Genomic DNA, 20,798 nt, shown 5'->3' on the forward strand with positions numbered 1-20,798 from the left:
CAACATATACAGTGCCTTGCGAAAGTATTCGGCCCCCTTGAACTTTGCGACCTTTTGCCACATTTCAGGCTTCAAACATAAAGATATAAAACTGTATTTTTTTGTGAAGAATCAACAACAAGTGGGACACAATCATGAAGTGGAATGACATTTATTGGATATTTCAAACTTTTTTAACAAATCAAAAACTGAAAAATTGGGCGTGCAAAATTATTCAGCCCCTTTACTTTCAGTGCAGCAAACTCTCTCCAGAAGTTCAGTGAGGATCTCTGAATGATCCAATGTTGACCTAAATGACTAATGATGATAAATACAATCCACCTGTGAGTAATCAAGTCTCCGTATAAATGCACCTGCACTGTGATAGTCTCAGAGGTCCGTTAAAAGCACAGAGAGCATTATGAAGAACAAGGAACACACCAGGCAGGTCCGAGATACTGTTGTGAAGAAGTGTAAAGTCGGATTTGGATACAAAAAGATTTCCCAAGCTTTAAACATCCCAAGGAGCACTGTGCAAGCGATAATATTGAAATGGAAGGAGTATCAGACCACTGCAAATCTACCAAGACCTGGCCGTCCCTCTAAACTTTCAGCTCATACAAGGAGAAGACTGATCAGAGATGCACCCAAGAGGCCCATGATCACTCTGGGTGAACTGCAGAGATCTACAGCTGAGGTGGGAGACTCTGTCCATAGGACAACAATCAGTTGTATATTGCACAAATCTGGCCTTTATGGAAGAGTGGCAAGAAGAAAGCCATTTCTTAAAGATATCCATAAAAAGTGTTGTTTAAAGTTTGCCACAAGCCACCTGGGAGACACACCAAACATGTGGAAGAAGGTGCTCTGGTCAGATGAAACCAAAATTTAACTTTTTGGCAACAATGCAAAACGTTATGTTTGGCGTAAAAGCAACACAGCTGAACACACCATCCCCACTGTCAAACATGGTGGTGGCAGCATCATGGTTTGGGCCTGCTTTTCTTCAGCAGGGACAGGGAAGATGGTTAAAATTGATGGGAAGATGGATGGAGCCAAATACAGGACCATTCTGGAAGAAAACCTGATGGAGTCTGCAAAAGACCTGAGACTGGGACGGAGATTTGTCTTCCAACAAGACAATGATCCAAAACATAAAGCAAAATCTACAATGGAATGGTTCAAAAATAAACATATCCAGGTGTTAGAATGGCCAAGTCAAAGTCCAGACCTGAATCCAATCGAGAATCTGTGGAAAGAACTGAAAACTGCTGTTCACAAATGCTCTCCATCCAACCTCACTGAGCTCAAGCTGTTTTGCAAGGAGGAATGGGAAAAAATGTCAGTCTCTCGATGTGCAAAACTGATAGAGACATACCCAAAGCGACTTACAGCTGTAATCGCAGCAAAAGGTGGCGCTACAAAGTATTAACTTAAGGGGGCTGAATAATTTTGCACGCCCAATTTTTCAGTTTTTGATTTGTTAAAAAAGTTTGAAATATCCAATAAATGTCGTTCCACTTCATGATTGTGTCCCACTTGTTGTTGATTCTTCACAAAAAAATACAGTTTTATATCTTTATGTTTGAAGCCTGAAATGTGGCAAAAGGTCGCAAAGTTCAAGGGGGCCGAATACTTTCGCAAGGCACTGTATAAAGAGAGACAGAGAGAGAGATATAAAGAGAGACAGAAAGAGAGACAAAGAGAGACAGAAAGAGAGACAAAGAGAGAGACAGAAAGAGAGACAAAGAGAGACAGAGAGAGCGAGAGACAGAAAGAGAGACAGAAAGACAGAGGCAGAGAGAGAGACAGAAAGAGAGAGAGGCAGAGAGAGAGACAGAAAGAGAGACAGAAAGAGAGAGAGGCAGAAAGAGAGACAGAAACAGAAAGAGAAAGACTGAAAGAGACAGAGATATAAAGAGAGACAAAGAGAGAGATATAAAGAGAGACAGAGAGAGACAGAAAGGAAGACAGAAAGAAAGACAGAAAGAGACAGAAAGAGAGACAGAGAGAGATATATAAAGAGAGACAGAGAGAGAGATATAAAGAGAGACAGAGAGAGAGAGATATAAAGAGAGACACAGAGAGACAGAAAGAGAGACAGAAAGAGAGAGAGACAGAAAGAGAGAGACAGAAATAGAGAGACAGAAAGAGAGACAGAAAGAGAGACAGAAAGAAAGACAGAAAGAGACAGAAAGAGAGCGAGAGAGACAGAGAGAGAGATATAAAGAGAGACAGAGAGAGAGACAAAGGGAGAGACAGAAAGAGAGACAGAGAGAGCGAGAGATATAAAGAGAGACAGAGAGATATAAAGAGAGACAGAGAGAGATATATAAAGAGAGACAGAAAGAGAGACAAAGAGAGAGACAGAAAGAGAGACATAAAGAAAGACAAAGAGACAGTAAGAGAGACAAAGCGAGAGACAGAAAGAGAGACAAAGAGAGACAGAGAGAGCGAGAGACAGAAAGAGAGAGAGGCAGAGAGAGAGACAGAAAGAGAGAGGCAGAGAAACAGAGACAGAAAGAGAAAGACAGAAAGAGAGAGAGATATAAAGAGAGACAGAGAGAGAGAGATAAAGAGAGACAGAGAGAGACAGAAAGGAAGACAGAAAGAGAGACAGATAGAGAGATATAAAGAGAGACAGAGAGAGAGATATAAAGAGAGACAGAGAGAGACAGAAAGAGAGACAGAGAGAGAGAGACAGAGAGAGACAGAGCGAGACAGAAAGAGAGACAGAAAGAAAGACAGAAAGAGAGCGAGAGAGACAGAGAGAGAGATATAAAAAGAGACAGAGAGATATAAAGAGAGACAGAGAGAGATATATAAAGAGAGACAGAAACAGAGACAAAGAGAAAGACAGAAAGAGAGAGAGATATAAAGAGAGACAGAGAGAGAGAGATAAAGAGACAGAGAGAGACAGAAAGGAAGACAGAAAGAGAGACAGATAGAGAGATATAAAGAGAGACAGAGAGAGAGATATAAAGAGAGACAGAGAGAGACAGAAAGAGAGACAGAGAGAGAGAGACAGAGAGAGACAGAGCGAGACAGAAAGAGAGACAGAAAGAAAGACAGAAAGAGAGCGAGAGAGACAGAGAGAGAGATATAAAAAGAGACAGAGAGAGACATATAAAGTGAGACAGAGAGAGAGATATAAAGAGAGACAGAAAGAGAGACAAAAAGAGAGACAGAAAGAGAGACAAAGAGAGACAGAGAGAGCGAGAGACAGAAAGAGAGACAGAAAGACAGAGAGGCAGAGAGAGAGACAGAAAGAGAGAGAAGCAGAGAGAGAGACAGAAAGAGAGACAGAAAGAGAGAGAGGCAGAAAGAGAGACAGAAACAGAAAGAGAAAGACAGAAAGAGAGAGAGATATAAAGAGAGACAGAAAGGAAGACAGAAAGAAAGACAGAAAGAGACAGAAAGAGAGACAGAGAGAGATATATAAAGACGGACAGAGAGAGAGATATAAAGAGAGACAGAGAGAGAGATATAAAGAGAGACACAGAGAGACAGAAAGAGAGACAGAAAGAGAGAGAGACAGAATGAAAGACAGAAAGAGACAGAAAGAGAGCGAGAGAGACAGAGAGAGAGATATAAAGAGAGACAGAGAGAGAGACAAAGAGAGAGACAGAAAGAGAGACAGAGAGAGCGAGAGATATAAAGAGAGACAGAGAGAGAGATATAAAGAGAGACAGAGAGAGATATATAAAGAGAGACAGAAAGAGAGACAAAGAGAGAGACAGAAAGAGAGACATAAAGAAAGACAAATAGACAGTAAGAGAGACAAAGCGAGAGACAGAAAGAGAGACAAAGAGAGACAGAGAGAGCGAGAGACAGAAAGAGAGACAGAAAGACAGAGAGGCAGAGAGAGAGACAGAAAGAGAGAGAGGCAAAGAGAGAGACAGAAAGAGAGAGGCAGAGAGACAGAGACAGAAAGAGAAAGACAGAAAGAGAGAGAGATATAAAGAGAGACAGAGAGAGAGATATAAAGAGAGACACAGAGAGACAGAAAGAGAGACAGAAAGAGAGAGACAGAAAGAGAGAGACAGAAATAGAGAGACAGAAAGAGAGACAGAAAGAGAGACAGAAAGAAAGACAGAAAGAGACAGAAAGAGAGCGAGAGAGACAGAGAGAGAGATATAAAGAGAGACAGAGAGAGATATATAAAGAGAGACAAAGAGAGACAGAAAGAGAGAGAGACAGAGAGAGAGACAGAAAGAGAGAGAGAGACAGAAAGAGAGACAGACAGAGAGAGAGAGACAGAAAGAGAGACAGAAAGAGAGACAGAAAGAAAGACAGAAAGAGACAGAAAGAGAGCGAGAGAGACAGAGAGAGAGATATAAAGAGAGACAGAGAGAGATATATAAAGAGAGACAAAGAGAGACAGAAAGAGAGAGAGACAGAGAGAGAGACAGAAAGAGAGAGAGAGAGACAGAAAGAGAGACAGACAGAGAGAGAGAGAGAGAAAGAGATATAAAGAGAGACAGAGAGAGAGATATAAAGAGAGACAGAAAGAGAGACAAAGAGAGACATAAAGAGAGGCAGAGACAGCGAGAGACAGAAAGAGAGAGAGGCAGAGAGAGAGACAGAAAGAGAGAGAGACAGAAAGAGAGACAGAAAGAGAGAGACAGAAAGAGAGACAGAAAGAGAGAGACAGAAATAGAGACAGAAAGAGAGACAAAGAGTCAGAAAGAGAGACAGAAAGAGACATAAAGAGAGAGACAGAAAGAGAGACAGAAAGAGAGACATAAAGAGAGAGACAGAAAGAGAGACAGGCAGAGAGAGAGACATAAAGAGAGACAGAAAGAGAGACAGAGAGAGCGAGAGACAGAAAGAGAGACAGAAAGAGAGAGAGGCAGAGAGAGAGACAGAAAGACAGAGAGGCAGAAAGAGAGACAGAAAAAGACAGACAGAGAGAGAGGCAGAAAGAGAGACAGAAAGACAGAGAGGCAGAAAGAGAGACAGAAAGACAGAGAGGCAGAAAGAGAGACAGAAAGACAGAGAGGCAGAAAGAGAGACAGAAAGACAGAGAGGCAGAAAGAGAGACAGAAAGACAGAGAGGCAGAAAGAGAGACAGAAAGAGAGAGACAAAGAGAGAGACAGAGACAGAAAGAGAGAGAGACAGAAAGAGAGAGAGGCAGAGAGAGAGACAGAGACAGAAAGAGAGAGACAGAAAGAGAGACAGAACGAAAGAGACAGAAATAGAGACATAAGAGAGAGAGACAGAAAGAGAGACATAAAGAGAGACAGAGAGAGCGAGAGACAGAAAGAGAGACAGAAAGACAGAGGCAGAGAGAGAGACAGAAAGAGAGACAGAAAGACAGAGGCAGAGAGAGAGACAGAAAGAGAGAGAGGCAGAGAGGGAGACAGAAAGACAGAGGCAGAAAGAGAGACAGAAAGAGAGAGAGGCAGAGAGAGAGACAGAAAGACAGAGAGGCAGAAAGAGAGACAGAAAGAGACAGAAAGAGAGTGAGGCAGAAAGAGAGACAGAAAGAGAGAGACATAAAGAGAGAGAGGCAGAGAGAGAGGCAGAGACAGAAAGAGAGAGACAGAAAGAGAGACAGAAAGAAAGAGACAGAAAGAGAGAGCGGCAGAGAGAGAGACAGAGACAGAAAGAGAGAGACAGAAAGAAAAACAGAAAGAGAGAGACAGAAAGAGAGAGACAAAAAAGTGAGGGAAAGGAAAGGTTTAGTTTATCCTAGTGATAAATAGCCAGCTCTAGTTTGTGTGTGTGTTTGTGTGTGTCTGTGTGTGTGTGTCTGTGTGTGTTTGTGTGTCTCACCCTGTTTGTCTCCAGTGAGGACCCAGATCTTGATGTTAGCAAGAGAGAGAATAGCGATGGTCTCAGGAACTCCCTCCTGTAGCTTATCCTCTATGGCTGTGGCTCCCAGGAGCTAGAGTAGAATAGAGCATAGAGCAGAGTAGAATAGAGCAGAGTAGAATAGAGCATAGAGCAGAGTAGAGCAGAGTAGAATATAGAAGAATAGAATAGAGAAGAGTAGAATAAAGCAGAGTAGAATAGAGCAGAGTAGAATAGAGCATAGAGCAGAGTAGAATAGAGCAGAGTAGAATAGAGCATAGAGCAGAGTAGAATAGAGCAGAGTAGAATAGAGCATAGAGTAGAATAGAGCATAGAGCAGAGTAGAATAGAGCAGAGTAGAATAGAGCATAGAGAAGAGTAGAATAGAGCACAGTAGAATAGAGCATAGAGCACAGTAGAGCAGAGTAGAATAGAGCATAGAGCAGAGTAAAATAGAGCAGAGCAGAATAGAGAAGAATAGAATAGAGAAGAGTAGAATAAAGCAGAGTAGAATAGAGCAGAGTAGAAAAGAGCATAGAGCAGAGTAGAATAGAGAAGAGTAGAATAGAGCACAGTAGAATAGAGCATAGAGCACAGTAGAGCAGAGTAGAATAGAGCATAGAGCAGAGTAAAATAGAGCATAGAGCAGAGTAAAATAGAGCAGAGTAGAATAGAGAAGAGTAGAATAAAGCAGAGTAGAATAGAGCAGAGTAGAGCATAGAGCAGAGTAGAATAGAGAACAGTAGAATAGAGCAGAGTAGAGCAGAGTAGAGCATAGAGCAGAGTAAAATAGAGCAGAGTAGAATAGAGAAGAGTAGAATAAAGCAGAGTAGAATAGAGCAGAGTAGAGCATAGAGCAGAGTAGAATAGAGAACAGTAGAATAGAGCAGAATAGAGCAGAGTAGAGCATAGAGCAGAGTAGAATAGAGAACAGTAGAATAGAGCAGAATAGAGAAGAGTAGAATAGAGCATAGAGCAGAGTAGAATAGAGCATAGAGCAGAATAGAGCATAGTAGAATAGAGCATAGAGCAGAGTAGAGCACAGCATAGAAGAATAGAGCAGAGTAGAATAGAGCAGAATAGAATAGAGCAGAGTAGAATAGATCAGAATAGAATAGAGCAGAGTAGAATAGAGCAGAGTAGAATAGATCAGAATAGAGCAGAGTAGAATAGAGCAGAGTAGAATAGAGCAGAATAGAGAAGAGTAGAATAGAGCAGAGTAGAATAGAGCAGAATAGAATAGAGCAGAGTAGAATAGATCAGAATAGAATAGAGCAGAGTAGAATAGAGCAGAGTAGAATAGATCAGAATAGAGCAGAGTAGAATAGAGCAGAGTAGAATAGATCAGAATAGAGCAGAGTAGAATAGAGCAGAGTAGAATAGATCAGAATAGAGCAGAGTAGAATAGAGCAGAGTAGAATAGAGCAGAATAGAGAAGAGTAGAATAGAGAAGAGTAGAATAGAGCAGAGAATAGAGCAGAGTATCAAATAATAGAGAAGTGTAGAATAGAGAAGAGTAGAATAGAGCAGAGTAGAATAGAGAAGAGTAGAATAGAGAATAGTAGAATAGCACAGAGTAGAATATAACTTTATTGCCAGTTACACAAGTTGATTGAACTTTATTTTGGTGCCAATGATGTTACAGAGAGGACACATGTGCTCACACACACACACGCACACGCACACACACACAGAAACAAACACACACACAGCGTGATACCATCATGTCCTGTTCTATGTATTCATATATGTCAGCCAGTCTGTCCTCTCTACAGTCTGTAGCTCTGTCTGCTTGGCGGTGTCTCTCTGACCACTCCTCCCACTGCTCCTCTGACAGGTCTCTGTAGGCCAGGGCCAGGGTCCGCAGACCGTCCCCAGCATACTCCTAGACACACAAGTGAATTGAAGAATTGATAAACAATCAATCATCTCCTGATGGCTATAGTAGTGTGCAGGAAAACATTTAACCACCAGAGGGCAGTGCTGTTACTTGTATAAGAGAGAGCTGTGATAGGCTGAATAGGAACTCTGATAATTTTGTTTGTAACTCACATTAAGGTGATCTGTTGTGATGTTCATCAGGTGATTGTTGGAGGAGTGGAGCCTCTCAAACAACAGAGTATCAGCTCCTTTACAGTATAGACGGATCCTCCCCTCGGGGTTACGCACTGCAGACAGAGACATACTTTAATATGATCTGGGTTACGCACTGCAGACAGAGACATACTTTAATATGATCTGGGTTACGCACTGCAGACAGACACATACTTTAATATGATCTGGGTTACGCACTGCAGACAGAGACATACTTTAATATGATCTGGGTTACGCACTGCAGACAGAGACATACTTTAATATGATCTGGGTTACGCACTGCAGACAGACACATACTTTAATATGATCTGGGTTACGCACTGCAGACAGAGTCATACTTTAATATGATCTGGGTTACGCACTGCAGACAGAGACATACTTTAATATGATCTGGGTAACGCACTGCAGACCGATACATACTTTAATATGATCTGGGTTACGCACTGCAGACAGATACATACTTTAATATGATCTGGGTTACGCACTGCAGACAGATACATACTTTAATATGATCTGGGTTAAGCACTGCAGACAGAGACATACTTTAATATGATCTGGGTTACGCACTGCAGACAGATACATACTTTAATATGATCTGGGTTACGCACTGCAGACAGATACATACTTTAATATGATCTGGGTTAAGCACTGCAGACAGATACATACTTTAATATGATCTGGGTTACGCTCTGCATACAGAGACATACTTTAATATGATCTGGGTTAAGCACTGCAGACAGATACATACTTTAATATGATCTGGGTTAAGCACTGCAGACAGATACATACTTTAATATGATCTGGGTTACGCACTGCAGACAGATACATACTTTAATATGATCTGGGTTACGCACTGCAGACAGACACATACTTTAATATGATCTGGGTTACGCACTGCAGACAGAGACATACTTTAATCTGATCTGGGTTACGCACTGCAGACAGATACATACTTTAATATGATCTGGGTTACGCACTGCAGACAGACACATACTTTAATATGATCTGGGTTACGCACTGCAGACAGATACATACTTTAATATGATCTGGGTTACGCACTGCAGACAGACACATACTTTAATATGATCTGGGTTACGCACTGCAGACAGACACATACTTTAATATGATCTGGGTTACGCACTGCAGACAGATACATACTTTAATATGATCTGGGTTACGCACTGCAGACAGACACATACTTTAATATGATCTGGGTTACGCACTGCAGACAGACACATACTTTAATATGATCTGGGTTACGCACTGCAGACAGATACATACTTTAATATGATCTGGGTTACGCACTGCAGACAGATACATACTTTAATATGATCTGGGTTACGCACTGCAGACAGATACTTTCAAGCACTATTTACACAACCTCTGACTCCTCTTGCAAAATGAAACATTCGCCTCAAAACAGATTTACCTGTGTTCAAAATCAAACGCTGCTCTCAAATCATAAACCAAGTGATCAAAATGATATACACTCTCAAGCAGTCAGTAAACGATACACCGAAAAATAGAAAACACATTGTTCAAAACATACAATTCTCAGGGAGAAGTACATTTTTAATCTAAAAAAATATTCATATTTTTCCGTCATTGTCTTTTGATGAACGAAAACTCAAAATTTATCAGAAATGACTACTCTGCTTTGCTCTTTGCAATTTTGTTTTTTGTTCTTCCTCCTCCTTGTACCCCTATTTTAAAAGTACTGTACCCTGCATCTCACAAACTTGTCCTTTGTCTCTGTGATACTGTAATTCTTGTTCTTTGTTGATATGAACCTGCAACCAGTCAAAATCTATTGATCAGTCAGTACTGTTAATAAATGGAAAGGACAATGTTCAGGGCCATACCATTTGTCCATTGTACAGTATACAGCCTACAATGCACTGTACTACAGTATCCATTCTCAGACTTTCTCCTTCCCACCTTCAACAACCTGTTTGCTCTCTGAACTGGCTTATAGTGGTTGTGTCGCAGCATTTGAAACAGGTTAAATACATTTTGAGTGGTTGTGTTCAATCAATGACATATGTTCTCTACCACTCGCCGCTTGTGTTTACCAGTATGCATGACATGTGCATTAGAGCGCAGAATGTGTTTAGAGTTTTGCTGAAAAGTCTAAATGAGATCTGCAAATTGTGTTTTACCATGTGAAATGGTTTAAGGTATTGACAACAGACTGCATAATTAGCTAAATGAGTCCAGGCAACTGAGAACTTTGTTCAGCCAATGGGTTTTTAGTGTTTTAGCAATTGAGAAAAACTGTAATATGATCTGGGTTAAGCACTGCAGACAGACACATACTTTAATATGATCTGGGTTAAGCACTGCAGACAGACACATACTTTAATATGATCTGGGTTAAGCACTGCAGACAGACACATACTTTAATATGATCTGGGTTACGCACTGCGGACAGAGACATACTTTAATATGATCTAGGTTACGCACTGCAGACAGATACATACTTTAATATGATCTGGGTTATGCACTGCAGACAGATACATACTTTAATATGATCTGGACTAAGCACTCTAGACAGACACATACTTTAATATGATCTGGGTTACGCACTGCAGACAGAGACATACTTTAATATGATCTGGGTTACGCACTGCAGACAGAGACATACTTTAATCTGATCTGGGTTAAGCACTGCAGACAGATACATACTTTAATATGATCTGGGCTAAGCACTGCAGACAGACACATACTTTAATATGATCTAGGTTACGCACTGCAGACAGACACATACTTTAATATGATCTGGGTTACGCACTGCAGACAGACACATACTTTAATATGATCTGGACTAAGCACTGCAGACAGACACATACTTTAATATGATCTGGGTTACACACTGCAGACAGACACATACTTTAATATGATCTGGGTTACGCACTGCAGACAGACACATACTTCAATATGATCTGGGCTAAGCACTGCAGACAGACACATACTTTAATATGATCTGGGCTAAGCACTGCAGACAGACACATACTTTAATATGATCTGGGTTACGCACTGCAAACAGATACATACTTTAATATGATCTGGACTAAGCACTGCAGACAGACACATACTTTAATATGATCTGGGTTACGCACTGCAGACAGACACATACTTTAATATGATCTGGGTTACGCACTGCAGACAGATACATACTTTAATATGATCTGGACTAAGCACTGCAGACAGACACATTCTTTAATATGATCTGGACTAAGCACTGCAGACAGACACATACTTTAATATGATCTGGGTTACGTACTGCAGACAGACACATACTTTAATATGATATGGGCTAAGCACTGCAGACAGACACATACTTTAATATGATCTGGGTTACGCACTGCAGACAGAGTCATACTTTAATATGATCTGGGCTAAGCACTGCAGACAGACACATACTTTAATATGATCTGGGCTAAGCACTGCAGACAGACACATACTTTAATATGATCTGGACTAAGCACTGCAGACAGACACATACTTTAATATGATATGGGCTAAGCACTGCAGACAGACACATACTTTAATATGATATGGGCTAAGCACTGCAGACAGAGACATACTTTAATGTGATCTGGGCTAAGCACTGCAGACAGACACATACTTTAATATGATCTGGGTTACGCACTGCAGACAGACACATACTTTAATATGATCTGGGCTAAGCACTGCAGACAGACACATACTTTAATATGATCTGGGTTACGCACTGCAGACAGACACATACTTTAATATGATCTGGGCTAAGCACTGCAGACAGACACATACTTTAATATGATCTGGGTTACGCACTGCAGACAGATACATACTTTAATATGATCTGGGTTACACACTGCAGACAGAGACATACTTTAATATGATCTGGGTTACGCACTGCAGACACACTAACTAAATGTTAGTCTAAAAGAAATGTGAGATAATGTCTAGATGCTTTTATAAATTGCCTGGCTGGGCTGATGAGACAGTGGATTGCACAGTCAGATGAAACAGAGTAAATAGGCATTTTAATGTCATATATTTATATTGTTGTACAGTATGTTTTAAACAAAGATATTTTCCCCTGTTTATTTTTATTTTTCTCGTGCGTAAGTTGCTGAAGTGCACTATGTTAAGGTGTGTTTGGTGAGCGTGTGTGTGTCTACTGTATGTCAAGGTGTGTGCGTGCTTGTGTGAGTGCGTATGCATGCATGCGTATACCTATAACGGACATCCTCTTGCGGATGTTGTTGAAGTCGAGGATGGCCAGCAGTGTGTATGTGACGGGTCGGCCCAGCTCTGTCACAGTGACAGTACCAGGGGTTCTAGACCGGAACACAAAACCAAAGTTCCTGGCTGCTGTCACCAACGCACCCTCATCTGGAGACTGGGCCTTATACATCAACTCTCCTAGAGGGGGTAGAGTGGGGGAGTCAGAGAGAGAGCAATGGGGGAGAGAGAGCAATGGGGGAGGGGGAGAGAGAGTGATGGGGGAGAGAGAGAGAGAGAGAGAGAGAGAGTGATGGGGAAAGAGAGAGAGAGAGAGCAATGGGGGAGAGAGAGAGAGCAATGGGGAGGGAGAGAGAGCGCGATGGGGGAGAGAGAGAGAGAGCAATGGGAGAGAGAGAGAGAGAGAGAGTGATGGGGGAAAGAGGGAGAGAGAGCAATGGGGGAGGGAGAGAGAGCGCGATGGGGGAGAGAGAGAGAGAGCAATGGGAGAGAGAGAGAGAGAGAGAGAGTGATGGGGGAAAGAGGGAGAGAGAGAGAGAGAGAGAGAGAGAGAGAGTGATGGGGGAAAGAGGGAGAGAGAGAGAGTGAGAGAGAGAGAGAGAGCAATGGGGGAGAGAGAGAGAGAGAGAGAGAGAGAGAGTGATGGGTAGAGAGAGGGAGAGCGATGGGGCGAGAGAGAGAGGTGAGAGGGAGAGAGAGCAATGGGAGAGAGAGAGAGAGAGAGAGTGATGAGGAAAGAGATAGAGAGCGCAAGCGAGAGCGATGGGGGAGAGAGAGGGAGAGAGAGAGTGATGGGGGAAAGAGAGAGAGAGAGCAATGGGAGAGAGAGAGAGAGAAAGAGAGTGATGGGGGAAAGAGAGAGAGAGAGCAATGGGGGAGGGAGAGAGAGCGCGATGGGGGAGAGAGAGAGAGAGCAATGAGAGAGAGAGAGAGAGTGATGGGGGAAAGAGAGAGAGAGAGCAATGGGGGAGGGAGAGAGAGAGAGAGCAATGGGGAGGGAGAGAGCGCGCGATGGGGGAGAGAGAGAGAGAGCAATGGGAGAGAGAGAGAGAGAGAGTGATGGGGGAAAGAGGGAGAGAGAGCAATGGGGGAGGGAGAGAGCGCGCGATGGGGGAGAGAGAGAGAGAGCAATGGGAGAGAGAGAGAGAGAGAGTGAGCAATGGGGGAGGGAGAGAGAGAGCAATGGGGAGGGAGAGAGAGAGAGAGCAATGGGGAGGGAGAGAGCGCGCGATGGGGGAGAGAGAGAGAGAGAGCAATGGGGAGAGAGAGAGAGAGAGAGAGTGATGGGGAGGGAGAGAGAGAGAGAGCAATGGGGAGGGAGAGAGAGAGAGAGAGCAATGGGGAGGGAGAGAGCGCGCGATGGGGGAGAGAGAGAGAGAGCAATGGGAGAGAGAGAGAGAGTGATGGGGGAGGGAGAGAGAGCAAGCGAGAGCGATGGGGGAGAGAGAGGGAGAGCGATGAGAGAGAGAGAGAGGTGAGAGGGAGAGAGAGAGAGGGAGAGGGAGACAGAGAGAGAGAGAGAGGGAGAGAGAGAGAGAGAGAGAGAGAGAGAGAGGTGAGAGGGAGAGAGAGAGGTGAGAGGGAGAGAGAGGGAGAGAGAGAGAGAGAGAGAGAAAGAAAAAGAGAAGAGAGAGAGAGAGAGAGAGAGAGAGAGAGAGAGAGAGAGAGAGAGAGAGGTGAGAGGGAGAGAGAGAGGTGAGAGGGAGAGAGAGAGGTGAGAGGGAGAGAGAGGGAGAGAGAGAGAGAGAGAGAGAAAGAGAGAGAGAGAGAGAGAGAGAGATTAACAGAGAGGGAGGGATGGGGGCAGGAGGAAGGAAGGGAGGGAGGGAGAGAGAGAGAGAGAGAGAGAGAGAGAGAGAGAGAGAGAGAGAGAGAGAGAGAGAGAGAGAGAGAGAGAGAGAGAGAATACAGTATCTATTAAACACATTCTATACATGTAGGTGAACACAAAAGACAACATGCTTTTAAGATGCACTATGCAAAAACCCCTCCGCCATTTCATGGTTCGCAGAATTTCAGTTTATGTGACAAAACAAGCAATGCAGAGTGTAGAGAATCATTGTACCATCTAAACCGCTATGAAATACATTTTAAACAACCAAAAATATACACTGAACAGAAATATAAACGCAACATGTAAAGTCCCATGTTTGATGAGCTGAAATAAAATATCCCATAAATGTTCCATACTCATAAAGAGCTTATTTCTCTCAAATGTTGTGCATCAATTTGTTTACATCCCTGTTAGTGAGAATTTCTCCATTGCCAAGATAATCCATCCACCTGACAGGTGTCACATATCAAGAAGCTGAATAAACAGGGTGATAATTAGACAGGTGCACCTTGTGCTGGGGACAATAAAAGGCCACTCTAAAATGTGCAGTTTTGTCACACAACACGTCTCAGGTTTTGAGGGAGCGTGCAATTGGCATGCTGACTGCAGGAATGTCACCAGAGCTGTTGCCAGAGAATTGTATGTTCATTTCTCTACCATAAGCAGCCTCCAACGTTGTTTCATAATTTGGAAGTACGTCCAACCAGCCACACAACTGCAGACCACCTGTAACCACGCCAGTCCAGGACCTCCACATCTGGCTTCTTCACCTGCGAGATCGTCTGAGACCAGATACCCAAACAGCTGATTTTCTGTCTGTAATAAAGCCCTTTTGTGGGGAAAATTTTCTGGGCCTTGCTCCCCTGTGGGTGGGCCAGTCTCCCAAGTGGGTGGGCCTATGTCCTCTCAGGCCCACACAAGGCTGCACCCCTGCCCAATCATGTGAAGTCCATAAATTAGGGCTTAATGAATTTATTTCAATTGACTGATTTTCTTATATGAACTGTAACTCAGTAAAATATTTTGGTTCAGTATAGTATGTTCAGCTGTTTGAAGCTGGTTACAAAACACAAAGTAAGACGCCAAAACAAAACTGATAGCACAGCATAGATATAGCACAGCATAGATATAGCACACATAGACTTTCTCCTTTCAATGAGCAGATTCATAACTCACATTTCTATGTGAACCTCTATGTGAACTTGCAGCTTTAAAAACATGGACTATAATTACAAGTTCAACTTATTTCTCCTCATCTCCCATCTCTCCCTCCCTCTCTTTCCCTCTATCCCTCTCACCCTCCTTCTCATCTCCCATCTCTCCCTCCCTCTCTTTCCCTCTATCCCTCTCACCCTCCTTCTCCTCATCTCCCATCTCTCCCTCCCTCTCTTTCCCTCTATCCCTCTCACCCTCCTTCTCCTTCCATCCCTCCCTCTACCCCTCTCTCACCCTCCTTCTCCTTCCCTCTACCCCTCTCTCTCCCTCTACCCCTCTCTCTCTCTCCCTCTTTCCCTCTACCCCTCTCTCACCCTCCCTCTCTTTCCCTCTACCCCTCCCTCTCTTTCCCTCTACCCCTCTCTCACCCTCCTTCTCCTTCCATCCCTCCCTTTATCCCTCTATAACCCACATTCCCTCTCATCCTCCCTCTATCTCTATCTAACCCTCATTCCCTCATTCCTCATCTCACTCTCTCTTACCCTACTTCTATCCCTCCCTCTATCCCTCTCTCACCCTCCCTCTCCTTCTATTCCTCCCTCTCACCCTCCCTCTCCTTCTATCCCTCTCTCTCACCTTCCCTCTCCTTCTATTCCTCCCTCTATTCCTCTCTCACCCTCCTTCCATCCCTCCCTCCCGCTATCTCTCACCCTCCCTCTCCTTCTATTCCTCCCTCTCACCCTCCCTCTCCTTCTATCCCTCTCTCTCACCCTCCCTCTCCTTCTATTCCTCCCTCTATCCCTCTCTCTCACCCTCGTTTCATCCCTCCCTCCTGCTATCTCTCACCCTCCTTCTTCTCCTCACTCATGACGGTGTGACAGAGGGAAAGCAGCCGGAAGAACTCGTGGCTGTGAAGGTCTCCCAGCTTCACCGACTTCAGCAGACCGTTGTCATAGTAACAGAAGTCAGGGTCCGCCAGGGGGTTAAAGGAGGAGAAGTCTAGCCTCTGGAAAGAGAGAAGAGGAGAGAGAGAAGGGGAGACAGAGAAGGGGGGAAGAGAGGAAGGAGGACAGTTGTAGTATTCACCGTTAGAACTATGCTTTGTATTCTCCTATGGTCAAATAGCAAAGTGCACAGTGCCAGAGTGATGTCATTGCCACAGAGCAAGCTGAACAGTATGCTGTGTTGTTAGTCATACTGTTAGTCTTACGTTAGCCTGCTCACCTTTGGCTGTGCTCCCAACGGGTCGATCACCTCACCTGACAATAGAACACACTCACACTTAGACTCAGAGTTACCCAGCACCACAAGGACGTCTGCAACATTGACTGGGGGAACAGGACAGTGCTGATTTGATCTGATTTGTGTGTGTATTTTTCTATTTCTATTTATTAAGAATCCCCATTAGTTCCTGCCAAGACAGCAGCTACTCTTCCTGGGGTTTATTAAGAATCCCCATTACTTCCTGTCAAGGCAGCAGCTACTCTTCCTGGGGTTTATTAAGAATCCCCATTAGTTCCTGCCAAGGCAGCAACTACTCTTCCTGGGGTTTATTATGGATCCCCATTAGTTCCTGCCAAGGCAGCAACTACTCTTCCTGGGGTTTATTATGGATCCCCATTAGTTCCTGTCAAGACAGCAGCTACTCTTCCTGGGGTTTATTAAGAATCCCCATTAGTTCCTGTCAAGGCAGCAACTACTCTTCCTGGGGTTTATTAAGAATCCCCATTAGTTCCTGTCAAGACAGCAGCTACTCTTCCTGGGGTTTATTAAGAATCCCCATTAGTTCCTGTCAAGACAGCAGCTACTCTTCCTGGGGTTTATTAAGAATCCCCATTAGTTCCTGTCAAGGCAGCAGCTACTCTTCCTGGGGTTTATTATGGATCCCCATTAGTTCCTGTCAAGGCAGCAGCTACTCTTCCTGGGGTTTATTAAGAATCCCCATTAGTTCCTGTCAAGGCAGCAACTACTCTTCCTGGGGTTTATTATGGATCCCCATTAGTTCCTGTCAAGGCAGCAGCTACTCTTCCTGGGGTTTATTAAGAATCCCCATTAGTTCCTGTCAAGGCAGAACCTACTCTTCCTGGGGTTTATTATGGATCCCCATTAGTTCCTGTCAAGGCAGCAACTACTCTTCCTGGGGTTTATTATGGATCCCCATTAGTTCCTGTCAAGGCAGCAACTACTCTTCCTGGGGTTTATTATGGATCCCCATTAGTTCCTGTCAAGGCAGCAGCTACACTTCCTGGGGTTTATTATGGATCCCCATTAGTTCCTGTCAAGGCAGCAACTACTCTTCCTGGGGTTTATTATGGATCCCCATTAGTTCCTGTCAAGGCAGCAGCTACTCTTCCTGGGGTTTATTATGGATCCCCATTAGTTCCTGTCAAGGCAGCAGCAACTCTTCCTGGGGTTTATTATGGATCCCCATTAGTTCCTGTCAAGGCAGCAGCTACTCTTCCTGGGGTTTATTAAGAATCCCCATTAGTTCCTGTCAAGACAGCAGCTACTCTTCCTGGGGTTTATTAAGAATCCCCATTAGTTCCTGTCAAGGCAGAACCTACTCTTCCTGGGGTTTATTATGGATCCCCATTAGTTCCTGCCAAGACAGCAGCTACTCTTCCTGGGGTTTATTATGGATCCCCATTAGTTCCTGCCAAGACAGCAACTACTCTTCCTGGGGTTTATTATGGATCCCCATTAGTTCCTGTCAAGGCAGCAACTACTCTTCCTGGGGTTTATTATGGATCCCCATTAGTTCCTGTCAAGGCAGCAACTACTCTTCCTGGGGTTTATTAAGAATCCCCATTAGTTCCTGTCAAGGCAGAACCTACTCTTCCTGGGGTTTATTATGAATCCCCATTAGTTCCTGTCAAGGCAGCAACTACTCTTCCTGGGGTTTATTATGGATCCCCATTAGTTCCTGTCAAGGCAGCAGCTACTCTTCCTGGGGTTTATTAAGAATCCCCATTAGTTCCTGCCAAGGCAGCAACTACTCTTCCTGGGGTTTATTAAGAATCCCCATTAGTTCCTGCCAAGGCAGCAACTACTCTTCCTGGGGTTTATTAAGAATCCCCATTAGTTCCTGCCAAGGCAGCAACTACTCTTCCTGGGGTTTATTAAGAATCCCCATTAGTTCCTGTAAAGGCAGCAGCTACTCTTCCTGGGGTTTATTAAGAATCCCCATTAGTTCCTGTCAAGGCAGCAGCTACTATTCCTGGGGTTTATTAAGAATCCCCATTAGTTCCTGTCAAGGCAGCAGCTACTCTTCCTGGGGTTTATTAAGAATCCCCATTAGTTCCTGTCAAGGCAGCAGCTACTCTTCCTGGGGTTTATTAAGAATCCCCATTAGTTCCTGTCAAGGCAGCAGCTACTCTTCCTGGGGTTTATTAAGAATCCCCATTAGTTCCTGTCAAGACAGCAGCTACTCTTCCTGGGGTTTATTAAAAATCCCCATTAGTTCCTGTCAAGGCAGCAACTACTCTTCCTGGGGTTTATTATGGATCCCCATTAGTTCCTGTCAAGGCAGCAACTACTCTTCCTGGGGTTTATTAAAAATCCCCATTAGTTCCTGTCAAGGCAGCAGCTACTCTTCCTGGGGTTTATTAAGAATCCCCATTAGTTCCTGTCAAGACAGCAGCTACTCTTCCTGGGGTTTATTAAGAATCCCCATTACTTCCTGTCAAGGTAGCAGCTACTCTTCCTGGAGTTTATTATGGATCCCCATTAGGCAGCAACTACTCTTCCTGGGGTTTATTATGGATCCCCATCAGTTCCTGCCAAGACAGCAACTACTCTTCCTGGAGTTTATTATGGATCCCCATCAGTTCCTGCCAAGACAGCAACTACTATTCCTGGGGTTTATTATGGATCCCCATTAGTTCCTGCCAAGACAGCAACTACTCTTCCTGGGGTTTATTATGGATCCCCATTAGTTCCTGCCAAGACAGCAGCTACTCTTCCTGGGGTTTATTATGGATCCCCATTAGTTCCTGCCAAGGCAGCAGCTACTCTTCCTGGAGTTTATTATGGATCCCCATTAGGCAGCAACTACTCTTCCTGGGGTTTATTATGGATCCCCATTAGTTCCTGTCAAGGCAGCAACTACTCTTCCTGGGGTTTATTATGGATCCCCATTAGTTCCTGTCAAGGCAGCAACTACTCTTCCTGGGGTTTATTAAAAATCCCCATTAGTTCCTGTCAAGGCAGCAGCTACTCTTCCTGGGGTTTATTAAGAATCCCCATTAGTTCCTGTCAAGACAGCAGCTACTCTTCCTGGGGTTTATTAAGAATCCACATTACTTCCTGTCAAGGCAGCAGCTACTCTTCCTGGAGTTTATTATGGATCCCCATTAGGCAGCAACTACTCTTCCTGGGGTTTATTATGGATCCCCATCAGTTCCTGCCAAGACAGCAACTACTCTTCCTGGGGTTTATTATGGATCCCCATCAGTTCCTGCCAAGACAGCAACTACTCTTCCTGGGGTTTATTATGGATCCCCATTAGTTCCTGCCAAGACAGCAACTACTCTTCCTGGGGTTTATTATGGATCCCCATTAGTTCCTGCCAAGACAGCAGCTACTCTTCCTGGGGTTTATTATGGATCCCCATTAGTTCCTGCCAAGACAGCAACTACTCTTCCTGGGGTTTATTATGGATCCCCATTAGTTCCTGCCAAGACAGCAGCTACTCTTCCTGGGGTTTATTATGGATCCCCATCAGTTCCTGCCAAGACAGCAACTACTCTTCCTGGGGTTTATTATGGATCCCCATTAGTTCCTGCCAAGACAGCAACTACTCTTCCTGGGGTTTATTATGGATCCCCATTAGTTCCTGCCAAGACAGCAGCTACTCTTCCTGGGGTTTATTATGGATCCCCATTAGTTCCTGCCAAGGCAGCAGCTACTCTTCCTGGAGTTTATTATGGATCCCCATTAGGCAGCAACTACTCTTCCTGGGGTTTATTATGGATCCCCATTAGTTCCTGCCAAGACAGCAGTTACTCTTCCTGGGGTTTATTATGGATCCCCATTAGTTCCTGCCAAGACAGCAGCTACTCTTCCTGGGGTTTATTATGGATCCCCATTAGTTCCTGCCAAGACAGCAGCTACTCTTCCTGGGGTTTATTATGGATCCTCATTAGTGCCTGCTAAAGGCAGCAGCTACTCTTCCTGGGGTTTATTATGGAACCCCATTAGTGCCTGCCTGCTAAAGGCAGCAGCTACACTTCCTGGGGTTAATTATGGATCCCCATTAGTGCCTGCCAAAACAGCAGCTACTCTTCCTGGGGTTTATTATGGATCCCCATTAGTGCCTGCCAAGACAGCAGCTACTCTTCCTGGGGTCCAGCAAATATTAAGGCAGTAATATACATTATAATACCATTTTTAAACATTAAAACACATTTAACAACAGATTTCACACCACATTAAGCGTGTGCCCTCAGGCCACTACTCTACTACTACACACAATCCAGGTGTACGTGTGTGTATAGAGTGTATGTGTGTATACTGTGTACGTGTGTGTATAGTGTCTAAGTTGTGTGTATAGTGTTTTTGTTTTGTGTATAGTGTGTATGTTGTATGTGTTTGTACCTGTGTGTGTGACTCTTCACAGTCCTTGCTGTTCCATAAGGTGTATTTGTATCAGTTTTTAAAAAATCTGATAGACTGTAGTATATATGTAGTATACCCACCTTAAATCTGATA

The 20,798-nt window shown here is 43.9% G+C and overlaps 1 protein-coding gene across 4 annotated transcripts in view; it reads right to left on the minus strand.

Annotated features, from left to right (window-relative positions):
* LOC110520786 (phospholipid-transporting ATPase ID) overlaps positions 1-20,798 on the minus strand; it is an 86,212-nt gene that overhangs the window by 14,488 nt on the left and 50,926 nt on the right. For all 4 annotated transcript variants that reach the window (XM_090223570.1, XM_090223568.1, XM_090223572.1 and 1 more), the window contains 6 exons: positions 16,314-16,348; positions 15,936-16,095; positions 12,092-12,280; positions 7,829-7,944; positions 7,497-7,661; positions 5,759-5,870 (listed from right to left, as the gene is read on the minus strand). In XM_090223570.1, the coding sequence (XP_090079696.1) occupies positions 5,759-5,870; positions 7,497-7,661; positions 7,829-7,944; positions 12,092-12,280; positions 15,936-16,095; positions 16,314-16,348 (777 nt within the window). The remainder of the gene's footprint in view (positions 1-5,758; positions 5,871-7,496; positions 7,662-7,828; positions 7,945-12,091; positions 12,281-15,935; positions 16,096-16,313; positions 16,349-20,798) is intronic.

This window comes from Oncorhynchus mykiss, chromosome 3 (assembly GCF_057628025.1).
Source record: "Oncorhynchus mykiss isolate SJ-2025 chromosome 3, ASM5762802v1, whole genome shotgun sequence".
NCBI lineage: Eukaryota > Metazoa > Chordata > Actinopteri > Salmoniformes > Salmonidae > Oncorhynchus > Oncorhynchus mykiss.